The sequence below is a fragment of the Phycodurus eques genome, chromosome 14, assembly GCF_024500275.1.
Source record: "Phycodurus eques isolate BA_2022a chromosome 14, UOR_Pequ_1.1, whole genome shotgun sequence".
NCBI lineage: Eukaryota > Metazoa > Chordata > Actinopteri > Syngnathiformes > Syngnathidae > Phycodurus > Phycodurus eques.
Window position 1 is genome coordinate 1,308,915 of NC_084538.1, and position 15,302 is coordinate 1,324,216.

The following is a 15,302-nucleotide window of genomic DNA, read 5'->3' on the forward strand; positions in this document are numbered from 1 at the left end:
TTGCTTGGTATCCAGATTTAAAACCCTAACCTAATCATGGCTTGAAACACTTGTTTGAAACCCTAACTCTGACTGCAACCTCACCGATCTTAAACTTTATCCAGTTTCCCAGTAATAACAACAGCCACCAGGGGGCAGAGGAGGTCTTTCGTGATCATGTTTGGTTTACATCATAGAAGAAAGTTTATTTCCACGAGGAGAAAATGCTTTATTTATTTATTCTTATCTATGACAATAAAGCGTAGGAAGAACAACATTAATAAATTACAATGGGTAAAAGTAATATTTTGTTATGTCACTTGACCTTAATCTTAATGATGCTCACTTGCTTAGCATGAATCGGAGGGCGAAACTCGGATATTTATCGAAATGTATTTCTGTATCAACTTGTCCCAAATGGCAACAAAAGCGAGCTCCGACTACATGCAAATATCGTTCATGAGTTGAAAAGTTGCCTATTTGAGCCAACAGCCAAACCGTGTTTGGCTACGCAAGCTAACCCCTCGAGAGCTCGCCCAAGATGCGGAAAATTATTCCGAACTTTTATGGACGGAATTTGTCGGCGTAGAGGGGGTCCGGTTTGGTGGCCTCGGTATGGCAGCTCTGCTTTTTGCAGATGATGTGGTTCTGTTGGCTTCGTCGAGCCGTGACCTCCAACTCTCGCCGGAGCGGTCCTCTGAATCCGAGACCGCGGTCCTCAGTAGGAAAAGGGTGGCGGGGATGAGATCCCGCCCCGAGTGGAGGAGTTCAAGTATCTCGTGGTCTTGTTCACGAGTGAGTGAAGAACGGAACGGGAGACGGACAGGCGGATCGGTGCTTCGTATCGGTCCGTTGCGGTGAAGGAGGAGCTGAGCCCAAAGGCGAAGCTCTCGATTTACCGTTCGATCTACGTTCCTCCCCTCACCTGAGGTCACGAGCTGCGGGTCGCGACCCAAAGAACGAGATCCAGGATACGAGCGGGCCGAAATGAGTTTCCCCCGCAGGGTGACCGGGCTCTCCCTTAGGGAACGGGTGAGAAGCTCGGTCATCCGGGAGGAGCTCAGAGTAGAGCCGCCGCTCCTCCGCATCGAGAGGAGCCGGATGAGGCGGCCGGGGCGTCTGATTCGGAATGCCTCCCGGACGAGGTGTTCCGGGCACGTCCCGCCAGAAGGAGACCCCGGGGACGACCCGGGATCCCCCCCGGAAGAGCTGGACGAAGTGGCCGGGGAGAGGGAAGTCTGGGCGTCCCTGCCCCCGCGACCCGACCTCGGATAGGCGCTAGGAAAGGGATGGATGGATATTCAATTATTCATCAAGTCACTATTTGTATTCTTTTCCATGGCTGCGTTGTTGTTGTTGTTGTTTGTTTCAAGGGTCAAGCCTATTTTGACAACCGAAGGCTCAGAAAGTGCACATTTGTGCTCTCAAAGTTAGGGAGTCAAAGGCGAAGTGGTCGGGAAAATAAATACTCAACTAAAGTACACAGAGAAAGTATTTCTGCTTTGTTCCACTTCTTGAACTGGTAGGAGGAAAAAACGAGTTGATTTTTGCGGTTGCACGTGATTCAAATGTGGTTGGCTGACTGAAAATTCAGTTTTGAAAACCTCAACCTCATCTCAAACCCTAACTCCAGCTCGAAACTCTCATTTCAAACCCGAGTCTGTCTTCGAGCCTTCATTTGAATGTCTAACGCTGGCTCGATGCCGCAACACGAAACCCCAACCCTGGTTGGAAACATTCTTCATTTCAAACAAAACCTCATTTGAAACCTTAAATCTTGTTTTGAACCGTAACCATTAATTGAAAGTTTAAGCCTCGGAATCCTAATTTTGAAACCCTGACCCAGTCTTCAAACCACAAACCTGTCTTGAAACCCTAACACTTGTTTGACCCCAAGACCCAGTCTTGAAACCTTAATTTCAAACCCATACTACTCTTTTTTTTTTTTTTTTTTTTTTTTTTTTTTGAAACCCGAAACTGTAACTTGAAACCTTAACTCTGACTTGAAACCCTAATTTCAAACCCCAACCCTGGCTTGAATCCTTAACCCAGGCTTGTACCCTGGCTTTAAACCCCAACCGTTGTTTGAAAACCTTGCCCAAGCTTAAAACCCTAATTTGAATACCTCACTCTGGTTTGAAACCCTAACCCTACTTTGAAACCATAATTCTCTCTTGAAACACTAAGCTTTGCTTGAAACCCTAACTCTGGCTTGAAACCTTAATCCTGTCTTGAAGCCCTAACTGTTGCTTGAACCACAAATTTGAATCTGTCCTTTGTGAGACCAGAAATTTGATACCCTACCCTGTCTTGAAAGCGTCATTTGGAACCTTTGGATTTTGGATCCGCTTACGCCAAAGTTGTCTTTTTTTATTGATTCATTTTTTTTCACCCACAATGCTCTGCGGTGGCGCAACAGCTGTCGGCCATGTTGTCCGGCGGCCATCGTCGCGAGCTCCTCTCGGGTGACGTCGTCAAGCTTGTTCGCGGACGCAATCTGGACTTCCTGCCTCATTCTCGCGCGGTTTCACTGCGGCCGCAACCCCGGGCGATTTTTTTCATTTGATGTTTATAAAAAAATGTGTACTTTGCTTTTTATGTTTCCATTGTTTTTCCCCTCTGAGATAGCGATTTTCTTTTTTTTTTAAAATGAGAATGTGGACTTGTGTTTTTTGTTTACACTGTTTTCGCCTCAAATGTAAATACAACATGTAGCGCATAAGCGGTTCTAACATGACTTTGCCGTTTTCCCCCAAACGTAAGGAAGCACGACTGAACGGAAGCAAAACGTTTTGACTCCTTTTGATGCTGACACGCTTTCCCCCTCACCGCTACTGAACAAAAAGTCAATTTGATTTGATGCTTGAAGATTTTCCCCCTCAAAACATTTGTGTTCTGTTTTGAAGCGAACGTTTTTACTTGCGCTTTCACGGTTACTGTTTTTTCTTTGGCGAAAGAACAAAAGCCGAATTATGATGACTTTGGTCTCGACGATAACAGTTTTTGTCTCAAATGCTGGCTAGCACCAAAGACCCAAAACGCGCGTTTGACTTTTATCTTCAAGCATTTTCTTTTTTCTCAGTCAACGACGAAGATTGAAGGCAAAATGTCGCTTAGCGTGGGCAGCATTTATTAGCCAGATGACTTCATTTGGATTTGGTTTCCTCTTTTGTCCGAGTCGACGTTGATCTCGCGCAGCAGGAAGCGTCGGCGTCAGCGATGCGCGCACTTGGACGTGTCCGGCCCGCCGATCGTCGTCTCACCGGAACATTCCGCCGTCCGCTCTTTCTTTCGGCTCTGCACGCCAACAACATCGAGTGAATCTCGACTTGCTAGTTTGGATAACAATACTACAGGTATACATCGGTGTTTTAACGCTAGCATTATTCATGCTAACAAAATCAAGTGGATTTTGACGTCTGTTGGATAAAATGTTTGTTTCAACCTTAGCGTCTCACATGCTAACCATGGCCGTATTGACAACACGCTAACCGCTGTTGAGCTCATTGATATGTCTTTGTGGTAATTACACACTTTCTCAGATAAAAAGAAAAAAAAGAAGGCAGCCATGAAAGCCGGCCATATTTTAAACATGCAGTATAAAAATATGGCAGACTGACGGATTGTTGTTGATGTTTCATTAAAGGAGAAAGATTGAAAATAGTGCCATTTCAAGTCTCTCACACACACACACACACACACACACATGAAACGCTTGTGGTCATTTTTAGTCCTTTTTAAGTCTTTTGTTTTTTTTTCATGTGGAGAACTTTCATTTTCGAACGAGCCAGTGAAAACCACGGCTACAAAAACAAGGAAATCTATTGCTGTACTGTCTGAACACGCCACACGACATAATTACACACACGGTTGCGTGCACTATAATTATGCAGACAATGTACTATGTGGACCATGTATGTAATTACACGGCACGCATTTGTTTTCCATTGAAAAGTGTTTTGTTGCTGGCGTACGCCAAGTCGCAACTATGCCACCGGTCGAACTTGTGGTCGCTGTTGCCGGGTTAAAAAAAAAAAAAAAAGGAGCCAGGGTTGAGGATCGGGGGCGGGGGGGCCGAGGGGGCATTTGGATTTGGCCGCTCTCGCGTACATGCGATACGATACGATACCATAATACGATAATGGCGCTATGTGTAATTACACGGCCGACCACACGAGGCGCCGGGCTCGCTGCTGTTGACTTTTTGGGGTCTTTTTTGTGTGTTTTTTTTTTGGAAAACCACGAGGAAATGAAACGTGACCTTCACTCAGCAGTTCCCCGCTGCACGCCGCGCGTACATGACACGACACGCTCTATTTTGCTTCAGAAACGCTCGTCGCTCTTGAATGACCCCGCGAACGCGTCGAGCAATTATTCCCGGGAGCGAGGCATGCTGGGTAAACCGGAGCTGTCCTCCACCCACAAAGTCCTCAGATGTGAAGGCCCGCCCTCACGCTGCCCGATTTGAAAGGCGACACGCTCGTCGTGCGTTTGAGTTGTTCTCGGTTTAGAGTTTGTCGATGCCTTTCAAATAAGGACGAGTTCAGGGTCGCTCTTGTGATGTAGCAGAGTACTTTCATACTTTCTTGCTCTACTTCAGTAGAATTTTCACGCATCTGCACTTTGTTATTTTTCCTTCTGTCAACATTCACTTCTGCTACAAAGCAAATGTATACCTGTACTCCCATACATTTCCCCTAACCAATAAGAAAACGTTGACATAATGCAGAATAACGCTGCACGAGCCAGTTTTTTTCCCCCGGGCCGTTTGTGAGCCGTCGAGGAGGCCGAGAGCCGAAATTCATTTGCAGTAAAAGGGAAACTATTGTCATTAACATCATTCTCCGACACTTCACGTCAATGTCTTGAAGCGGATATTTATTCAACGGCGTTACAGACCTGCATCGTGTTATTATTTTGAAATCTTGTGGGACAATCGAGATCTTTATCTGGCAGGGAGCTCCCAGGTGCAGCATCATGTCGTAGAAAGTTCCGAGAAAACGGAAGCGCGTCATTGGCTTGCCGAAGGTCGGATTTGAACCCGGGCCCTCCGAACTGAGAGGCGCGTGTGCCGACCGGTTGCCCGCCGTGCCGCCGTTATTTCAAGAAATAACTCAAAAAGAAATATACGATGAAAAATACGCACATTCTAACTAGCTGAAGTTTAGCCAGTAAAATTGATGGCGATTGTCGCTGCCGATAATCGTGCGACCCCGCGACGAAACATCCCGACTCGCTTCCGAGTTGTGGAGAGGCGCGCGTGGGAACGAAGCATCTTGCCCACGCACCCAAAGAGCGCCCGCCCCGTTTTGGCGGCTTTCCACAAAGTTTCTCGCACGTGACAGCCGGCCGCCATTTTAACTGACGACCTTCAGATGCCGCTCGAGGTGAAAGCGAGGTCACGGCTTTCGCGCGTTTTCCCGCCTTAATGACGGCCAAGAAAATGCAACAATCAAGTCAGCCAATGACGCAAGAGGTTGTTTTTTTTCCCCCAAGTCACTTAACGAGCCGGCATAATGTTCTCGTCTTATCACCGAGATGACCTCTGACTCCGCTTTTCATTTGGTTTTCTTTCAAGGTCCACGCAGAAAAAAACAAAACTGCTTTTGCCACAGCCTGTTTACTTGTTTTCATAAAAATGATGTGGAAAAAGTTCTGACTTTAAATAGAATGATGAAAGAAAGGAAAATGACAAGAATCTGTCCATATTTTCATGGAAACTAAAAATATCTGTGAATGAAAAAAGTCAGATATTTTCCAGAGAAAATGATTTAGATTTTCAGAAAAGGTGTATATTCATAATAATGGGGGGAAAAAAATCTATATTTTAGGGCAAAAATGTGTTTTAAAAAAAAAATCATATATCATTCAATTTTAGTGATTTTTTAAAAAATGTATTTTTAAGAAAATAATCATTTGCGAGGACAAAGTTGTATATTTTAGTGGACTAGTTAGTATATTTAGGAGAATAGATTGTATTTTTTCAATGTCATGAATTACAATGAAAAATTGAGAAAACTTTTGAGAAAAAGGCCCCGAGAATATTTCAATGAAAAACGTATATTTTTTACAAAAAGTCATCATTTTGTGAGAATTCGTAGAGAGAAAATAGTCATATATCATTTTTTTTAGAAAAGTTGTACATTTTAAAAACATTTGCATAAGAAATAGTCATCTTAAAAGAATTAAGTTATATATTTTGTAAATGTGTGTTGAGAAAAAAGTCGTACATTTTCAAGAGAAAAAGTTCTTTTCTGGTGGCTTTTCAAGACATTAGTTTGTCATTATAGCTGAATAAATTCCCGTGTATAGTATTTTAGAAAAAACATTTGAGATTTTGGAGAAAAAAAGTCTTAATCGTAGATTACAGTTGTGTATTTTCAAAAAGTAAAGGTTGTCATTTTATGAGAATGAAGTAGTACATTTTTTCAAAACTTGTATATGTTAGAAGAAAAAGTTGCATATTTTTGCAAATAGGAACTGGATTCTTAATACATTTTGAGATTGAAAAAGTGCATTTTTTTCAACGGAAAACAAGTTGTAACCTTTTTTTTTTTAGGAAAATGTGTATTTTCAAGGCTTTATTTTGTAATTGTATGAGAAAAGTCTCTTAGATTGGAGAAAAATGTTTCACCCTCTCGGGGGGGAAAAAAAGTCGGAACGGTACGAGAGTAACGTTTTATATTCAAGAAAAAACGTGAAGTGAAGGCTGTCGATACCAACCACCAAAACTTAAGGCAGGAAAATAGGACACGGAGGAAGTCCTCCTCACCAGTAGTTGGCGCTACACTGCGGCCTTCGCCACATCGGCGAATCGTCGTGTGTCACAAAGGAAGGAAGGAAGGAAGGAAGCTGTTTGTCCACAATTGTCTGTCATTGCGTTCCTTGAAATTCGATGGATTAAACGTACAAGTGCTATCGAAAAGGGGCCCCGAACATCCCTGGTGGTAACCATGACAACAAAGCCCGAGCGGTTGTCGAATGAATTGTTGATCTTCCTTCTGTGGCGACGACAAACAACAAGTTGACGTCCACATTTTCTATTTCTTTTTTCCTTGTGTTGTCCCCAAAACGCAACAAAACAATAAGCGCGATGGGCCCGTTCGTCGTCGTCGTCGTCGTCATTTTGCCGGCGGCCAAAGTTGTTTTCCTAAGCGCCCTCGTGCTTTGAATACGGCGGGCGGGTGGCGAGTATCCAACGTTTCGGCGAGGTCGCGTGACGGCGGAACGCCGCCGGAGGCTCGTGCAGACAGTCGCAACGCTCCTCACGTGGAAGAAAAACAAGAAAAAGCGCTGCCGTTATGTTCCATCATTTCGGCAATTATTAGCCAGAATTATGCACAACAATCATGTAAGGGGAAGCAGGAAATATTGGAAACAAACAGGAAGAATTTACTAAAACAACTTGACATTTCTGCCAATCACACATGGCGCCATTTCCAAATGTTCCTGAATGAAGACGCTTAATTTTTTGACTCTTTTGTTTTTTTTTTATTATTGTTGTTGTTGATTTTTTTTAATCCGTTATTTACTTTTTCCTGTTCATTTCTGGCCACAGTTTTTTTACTGCTTTTTTTTTCTAGCAATTGTTTTGCCACTTTTTTTAACTGTTTTTTTTTTTTTTGGTTAATTCTTGATCACTTTTTTACGACATTATTTTTGGCCTTTATTTGTTTTCTTGCGAATAAAAGGCCACTGTCTTGATTATGTTTTCGTTTAGCCTATTTTGGGCCACCGTTTTTTTTCCCCCAATACTTGGCCATTTTTTTCACTCTTTTTTTCCCTCCTGTTTTTCATATTTTATTTTGCCAGTTTACATTTTTTTTAACCCCCTATTGGGGAGGGATGCTATATTTTTGCAGGGTTTAATGCTAATTTGTATTATAAACTTGTTAAATGCCGAAAGCAAAATTAATTTCAATTCATGTAATTAATACATGTAATACAAAAAGGAAAATAAATAACATTTTGCCTCTGTAAATTTTCTTTTCCCCTTTTTCCACATCTTATTCCATTTATTTATGTATTTATTTGTTTGTTTATTTACCCCTTTTTGGGGCCAGTTTGTACTCCATCATTGTCCATTTTCTTTGACAAGGTCTGACATTTTTTCCCCTTTTTTCTTTTTTTTGGGGGGGGAAAGGTTTTGGTATTTTTCCCGTTTTTTTGTGTGTGTCCAAAGTGTAAATAACTGGAATATTTGGACTTTCCATCGTATGACTTGGAGTGTTTAATGTTAGGGATGGATGAAGACGTTTGCCGGTGGTTAAGTTAGCGCACTCAGCGTTTGAGCTTTGGTTGCGGTGCAAGGAAATTGGGGGGGTGGGGGGGGGTCGAGGTCGGGGCACCTTGGAAGGGAAAAGGCCCGGCAAACGGCCCCCGAAACAGAAAGAGGCATTTAAGAGCGAAAACAAGCGGCCCTCACACGCAGGAGCGCCATGAATGGGGCACTTGAGGCGGGTGACCCGGCAACTTGCTTCCACTCAAGATGCGCTTTCTAAGTGTTCTTTTTTGGAAAGTTTTTAGTCATGTTTTGTTTTTATATCGCTGATTTTGTTTTTTTGTATCTCTTTTCCACTCAATGTTGCTGATTTGTACCCGTCAAGTTTAGCTCTGGTCACTGATGGTGTCGTGGTCCACTCGCCTGACTTTGGTGCGGGCAGCGTGGATTCAATTCCAACTCCGTGCGAACGGTCGTCCGTGTCTAGATGTGCCCTGCGACTGACTGGCGACCAGTTCAGGGTGTCGTCGGCTTTTCGCCCGAAGTCAGCTGGGATGGGCTCCGGCGCCCCTAACCGGGATAAGCGCTGTTGAAAACGGATGCATGGAAGTTGAGCTCATTTTTGGAAGCTTTTTGCCATTAAAAAATAAATAATGTGTATATATATATATATATATATATATATATATATATATATATATACACACACACACACATATATATATATATATATATATTCAAGTTTAGTTGGATTTTTGCCATTTTCTGCCAAATCTGGTCATTTTGTTGTCATATTATTTAAAAAAAAAACCGTTTTGGAACATTTTTTGCTTTTTTATTTTTATATTTTTTCACTTATTGAGAGTTTAAATTGATTTATTTTTACTATTTTATGCTTTTTTTCCCATTTATACATAGAGGATAACAATGATCATGCAAGATTTTGCTCTTGCCCCCCCCCCCCCCCAAAAAAAGAAATCAAAAACTGTGATGGGAGGCAAACAAAAATACTTTTTAAAAAAAAAAATATTTTTAGTTTGGTGTCATAACAATCTAATAATGTTCTAGAGTTACTTGTTTATAAAAGTTTTGTTTTCCACTCGCATTAAAAATGACAACAACAACAAAAGACTCCATTCATTCATATGACAACATGTTGGATGTTTATTGACAAGCTGTTTGTTGACAGACAGCTTCATGGTTTTGTCACACAAGATTTCAGCGAGAGGGAACTGACCGCAACCTTGTGCCGGAATGTTCCACAGCATCCATCATCATCATCATCGTCATCATCATATGAAACAAAACAAAAAGTCCAATGGTTAGTTCCACTTTTCTATGTTATTGAAAATAAATTACGTGATATACGCTGGCTGCTAATTGCTCTAAAGTGGAATGCAAAACAAAAAAATATAGCTCACATGGCTAAATAAAACTCTTAAAAAAAAAAAAAAAAAAAGTCTAATGTCTCTTATGTACAACAGCAAGCATGTTTCAAACTATAAATTAATCTGACCAAAGATAAAACACTGCGTGAGAAGAACAAACAACAACAATAAAAATTCCAGCTAGGAAAGTAAAAAAAACAAAACTGAAAAAGCCGATGAGTCGCTGCTGTCGTCACTTTTAAAATGTAAACGTCGGACAAGTTGCTTCTCGACAAGCGTTCTTTTTTTACACAAAGCATTCACGTACAAAAGAAAGCGTAAATGTAGCTGTCGCTAATATGCAAGCTGCTAACATGATCAAATCTAAGGTCAAATTGTTTATTCCGGACGAAAAAAAAAGGAATTTACGCTGTGAATTTAGCTCGCTCGAAATTTGCTTGCACAATTTGTAAATTGTTGTTTTCAAATCTGGGGTCTTATATCATTTTTGGGGCAAGTATCTCATACACGAAAACCACGGGACATGAACGTCGTAGTGCACAGTCGCTTAAATGCCAATGTTAGCCAGCTAGCTTCTGCTGTGCATAACTAGCTTTATTTTCAACATTAAATTGTGCTTTTGGTTGACATGTTACAAACACAAGTGCTCGTTTCTTAATGCTTTAAAAGGTTCTTGTTTGCGGTACCAAATCTATGGTCAAATTGGGAATTTTGAATAAAAATATGGCAGTGCCGATAATTCGTAAAAATATTCCCAACATTTTTCTTCCGTCCAAATATGCTCTTGGTTGATGTGTTAGAAGCACATACCGCAAGCAAGCAAGCGCTTTTTTTTTTTTTTTTTAAAGCTTTAAAATTCCTTTGGGGAAAATTTGTGGAAAAGAAAAAAAATCACAGCAGATTTTTGTAAAATACTTCCTAGATTGGCAGGTCATATCTCACGGTAAAAAACGCGGGACGTGAAAGTCGTAACGTAGAGAGTACAGCACTTGCGTCACAACCAAACCTACGCGAGAATGGTTTCTGTATTTCGGATTACGGCAATGACGAAAATTCGTACAGAACCTGTTGACCGCGGCATAAGTAGGCTAGTTGCTCGCTTTACCGTCAAATCGAACGTTGAATTGTTATTTCGGATAAAAGAAAAATACAAAAAATCAAGGCTGCTAGCATTCATCGGATAGAGTTTGAGAAAAAGGTTTTTAACGTTAACTTGTGAGCGCTCTCGGTCTACATGTTACGTACATATTAAACACCTTTGTTTTTTTACACTTCAAATTTGTGAAAGGAAAAAAAAAAAATTGTGAATAGTGGAAATATTTCGTCCGCAAGCATGTCATTGCTAGCGGTAGAAAATAATCACTAACATGCTAGCTCTGCTCGTGTTGCCATTAAATCGAAGGTTGCATTGTGTCCTTTTTTTTTTTTAAACGTTAACCTTTTAACGTGCCAACGTGAAAAACATCGACGAGGTTAGCGCGAAAGCTAGGGGGCAGCATTGAGTGAGCAGATCATCAGGCTCTCGAATAAATGAATAATAATAAGAATAAAAAAAAAAGCAAAATGTAACGCAGGTAGCTTGAATAAAAAGACTCTCACCATAGGGAAAGCTTTGACACAGCATGGAAGAATAAATAAAACCAAAAACAAAAAACATCACATATGTTTGTTCTTCACTTTTTTTTGTGCCTTCCATTTTTCATTGCAACCAGACACTCCAAACCAAACAATCAATCAAGGGAAGAATTGTTGATTTCATTATTAATCATTATTACAATATTTGGTGTTTAAATGTCTCCCAGCAGAATCAACGACTAAAAGTGGACAAATTATTTATTAAGCACTCACACGGTCTTGAGGGGATTTTTTTTTCATGTACAGTAGCAGCGAGATAATTATCGGTTATCATTATTATTAAAATATATCTATTTTTTTCCTTTGAACTTTTCATCCCATAATGCTTTGCTGCCGCTTGACTTTTGGCGACTCAGTGAAAGCGACTTTTAAGACTTCATTTGGCACTTTTGACGACGAAGGATCCAGCGCATATGCAGTTCATACCCTCACCCAAAAATTAAATACAACAAAATGTCAAGAAATCCAAATGATGTTTTGACTTTTTCAAAATAGTGTTTTCACTTTTGGCTGCGCACAGCATGACTTCATGTCAGTTTTAACACTGAAGAGCAACGTTCGCGCACACACACACACACACACACACACACACAAATATTGCTTTTTCTTCCACTTGGATAGTCGCTTGACTATTGAGGTGCAAAGCATGATGGGGCACGTAGTTTCCGTTGAGCCCGTCGGCCGCTCATAACGCCTCTCAGCAGGAGTTTCGTCGCTTCTTCTGGTTTCGAGCAACGACGAAACGGTAAAGACGCCGGAGAAGAAGAAGAAGAAGCCGACGCGACCGAGGAGGAGAAACCCGAAATGGCGCCAGCGCTCACACATAAAGACACACACACAAAAAAGGTGCAATCTTCATGTTAGGAAAAGGCCTCGAATCGTAAAGTTGGGAAAATTAAATCGGAATAATACAAGACAAAGTACAGTTAAGTTTATTCTTATATTAAGACGATTTGTTTTCGTAGAATTTTCTCACTTGTTCTCGTCATTTTCTTTCGTAAATTTGCAACTTTTGTTTTCAGCAAAATACAACTTTTTCTGGTAGTTGTACGACTGTATTCTTGTAATGCTAAGAATTTTTTATCTTATAAGTATACGATAGTTTTCTTATAACGTTCCGTTTTTTCCCCACTCGTAAACATAAAATTCCTCTTTTTTTTCGGTTTTCTTGTAACGTCACAATTTGTTTTTCACAGAATTTCTTTTTTTGTAACCTGAATTTCATGTTTTTTCTGTAAAAGCACTTTTTTCCCCTTGTAACTTTCTGACTCCATTTTTTTCCCGGAACTTTACAAACGTTTTTAACTTGTGGGAACAACGCCTTCATATTACGACTTGGTTCGTATATGAGCTTAATTATTTCTCCTAAGTTCCCGAGCTTTATCCCCGTAATTAGTTGTTGTTGCTTCTTGTTTTTTCACATAATGTAAAAAAAGAAATAAATACAATTGTCCCAACTTTATGTTATCACCAATTTTTTGTTGTAACGTTCTGCCTTTTCTTTCTTTTCTTTTTTTTTTTTGGGAACTCCGACTTTTTCTGGTACTACTACAACTTTATTCTCATCATCTTTGGCCTTCCTTTTCTTGGAACTTGAGAACATTTTTCTGTTAATGTTTTTCTTGTGATTTGAACATCCCCCCCCCCCCCCCCCCTTATTTTTTCTTGCCAGTGCGTCCTTAATATTTCTTCGTGTCGTCTGATGTAAAATAAGTTACAAAAGTGAAAAGACAAAAAAAAAAAAAAAAAAGCTTTGCGCGCGCCCCCTTTTTAGCCAACCTTTTACGAAGCGTGTTGCTCTATAAATATCTTTACAAATATACACCTTAGTTATTCCCTAAACTTCAAAGGTTTCCGTGACAACGGTGTCTCCTCCATCGCTTGCGTCCCAAAAAATTTTTTTGTTCCGCTAAAGGACAACAGAGCTCGTATTTGCATGTTTGTAATTACAACGGATTCTTTCGCGAAGGACTTTGGAAGATTTCGCCGATCCGGGAGCTTCCGTCCCGGTAGGCACAGATCGGTGGCCCCGCCCCCCGCCCGCCCTCCCCCCCGCATTTCCCGTTTTCTCCCGTTTCTCCCGCAGATTGTCCGTAACAAAAGACTGGCCGTGTACAAAAATAAACTTTGTGATAAAAAAAAATCCTTCAGAGTTTCCCGAGCCCGGACTCGGTGAGGTGATTATCGGGGGTCCCGGCGGCGTATCCCCGCCTCGGCTGAGGGTTAGGTCCGGGCGGCGGCGGCGGCGGCGGGGCGTTCGGGGAGACAGGACTCGTCGGCCGCGGGGTCGTGGGCGAACACCGAATCGTCGCCGGAAGAGCACGTGCTGCCGGAGTCCTGGCAGGCGGGCGAGTACTGCTCCAGCGGAACCGACAGGTCCAGGTACTCCTGGCGGATCACGCCGAACACGTTAACGCAGATTATTGGAGCACAAATAACCTATCTTTGCCAGCGATGTATAGTGACAGGCACCGCAATGAAATGAAAAGTTACAAATTAAATGAAAGGTTCGCTAAACCCGTGTATTGCCGGTCGTGCGACACTTCAACTAAAGATCCTTCCGGTGCGCGCGCCTCGCCCACCGGGGGGCAGTGCAATAAATACACACACGGCGGAACCTCATTTAAACAAAGAAGACTGATATTTGTCATTCTTTGCAGAGGATAACGACGACGCGCCTGTGAGTGTTGTGATATCTGTTTACATGTGTTGCTGCACCGTTATGAGGAAAATGTCAAAACCAAAATATAAAGTTTTGGTTGTTTTTTTCCCCTACAAAAGGAAAACAAAAGAAAAAAGTTGGAATATTGTGAGAATAAATAAGTCATCAAAGTGAAAAGTTCCTTCCCAACTTTTGCTGGATCTTTTTCTTTCATGTGTGCTGTACTAACAATGACGAGAAGAAGTTATTATTCCCCCCCCTCCCCCAATCTTGGTCTCCTCCCTCCCAGCCTAACAACGCCTCAGTACTTTTCCTTTGTGCCAGTCAATGGTCTCAACGGCTTTTTATCTCATACGAGCAAGCGGCATCGGGCGCAACGGCTCGAAATTCAAGGCCGCAGCGACGAAGACTCGGGCCCGAGTGGAAAACGCGCCCGGCAAAACCTGACTCGAATAAACCATATTTTCACGACAACTCTGTCTGTCTTTATTCTGCCACTACATTGTTCTTGTTGCGTGTCACTATACTGCGCTGGATAAGACAGATGAACATCGAAAATAAGAATTTGCAGACCAGTTAAGTCACATTGGATCATTTCCCGCACGATCGGGAATCACTACATGACTAGAATAGTAGCGCGCGTGTGTGCGCGGGACTCACATCGGTGGACGTCATGGACAAAACGCGGTCGTGATCTTCCACCAGCTGCCGGAACGTCGGCCTCTGCGACGGCACGGCGTGCCAGCACTCGCGCATGATCATGTACCTGGAACACGCGCACGAGCGCGTTAGCTTAGCACATTAGCTTAGCTTCGGCAAGCTCCGTCATTCCGAATCCGTCGGGACGCAAGTCAACGGAAAGCGGTTCGAACAACGATTCGACAGACGGGACAGAAACAATCAAGTCAACAAATGCTTTGTTTTTTTTCTTGGCGTAGGAGCAGTTTTTTTCTTCACTTTTTAAGAAAAATCGCAAATGATGATTTTATCTCACAACATTATGAACTTTTCTCCTAACTTCACAATTCTTCCGTGGTAATATTACGACTTTTCTCATATTCTAATTTCATTCTTTGAACATTCTGACTTTTTTCTTGTCACTGCACGTTTTTAAATATTACAATATTTTCTTTACAATTTGTATGACACCTTTTTGTTATATTACAACTTCATTCTTGTACTATTGACTTTTTCTCACAACTTCTCTTGCACACTCCTAACTCTTATTTTTTTGTAGCACTGACTTCCTGAAACGTTCGGACTTTTCTCATGTCGCACTACAATTTTTGCATAATTTGACTTTAGTTTCTCCTCTATGTTAATATTCGACCTGTTGGCGTACTCATTACTTTCCATTTTTCTTGTCATATTACTTCCATGTCCTTTGCAAACGATGATTGTATCCCACCACCACATC

The 15,302-nt window shown here is 41.6% G+C and overlaps 2 protein-coding genes across 12 annotated transcripts in view; one reads left to right on the forward strand and one right to left on the reverse strand.

Moving 5' to 3' along the window:
- letm1 (leucine zipper-EF-hand containing transmembrane protein 1) overlaps window positions 1-9,659 on the forward strand; it is a 32,920-nt gene extending 23,261 nt beyond the window's left edge. For all 5 annotated transcript variants that reach the window (XR_009769764.1, XR_009769765.1, XR_009769766.1 and 2 more), the window contains one exon: window positions 9,390-9,659. The gene's annotated coding sequence lies outside the window, so the exon portion shown is untranslated. The remainder of the gene's footprint in view (window positions 1-9,389) is intronic.
- The window catches only part of fgfr3 (fibroblast growth factor receptor 3), a 65,074-nt gene continuing 59,112 nt past the window's right edge, over window positions 9,341-15,302 (reverse strand). For 5 of the 7 annotated variants that reach the window (XM_061695596.1, XM_061695595.1, XM_061695593.1 and 2 more), the window contains 2 exons: window positions 14,546-14,651; window positions 13,361-13,611 (listed from right to left, as the gene is read on the reverse strand). In XM_061695596.1, the coding sequence (XP_061551580.1) occupies window positions 13,447-13,611; window positions 14,546-14,651 (271 nt within the window). In that variant the 3' untranslated portion in view covers window positions 13,361-13,446. Of the gene's footprint in view, window positions 13,612-14,545; window positions 14,652-15,302 lie in introns of all 7 variants that reach the window. The other 2 variants (XM_061695598.1, XM_061695597.1) reach the window with 2 other exon arrangements.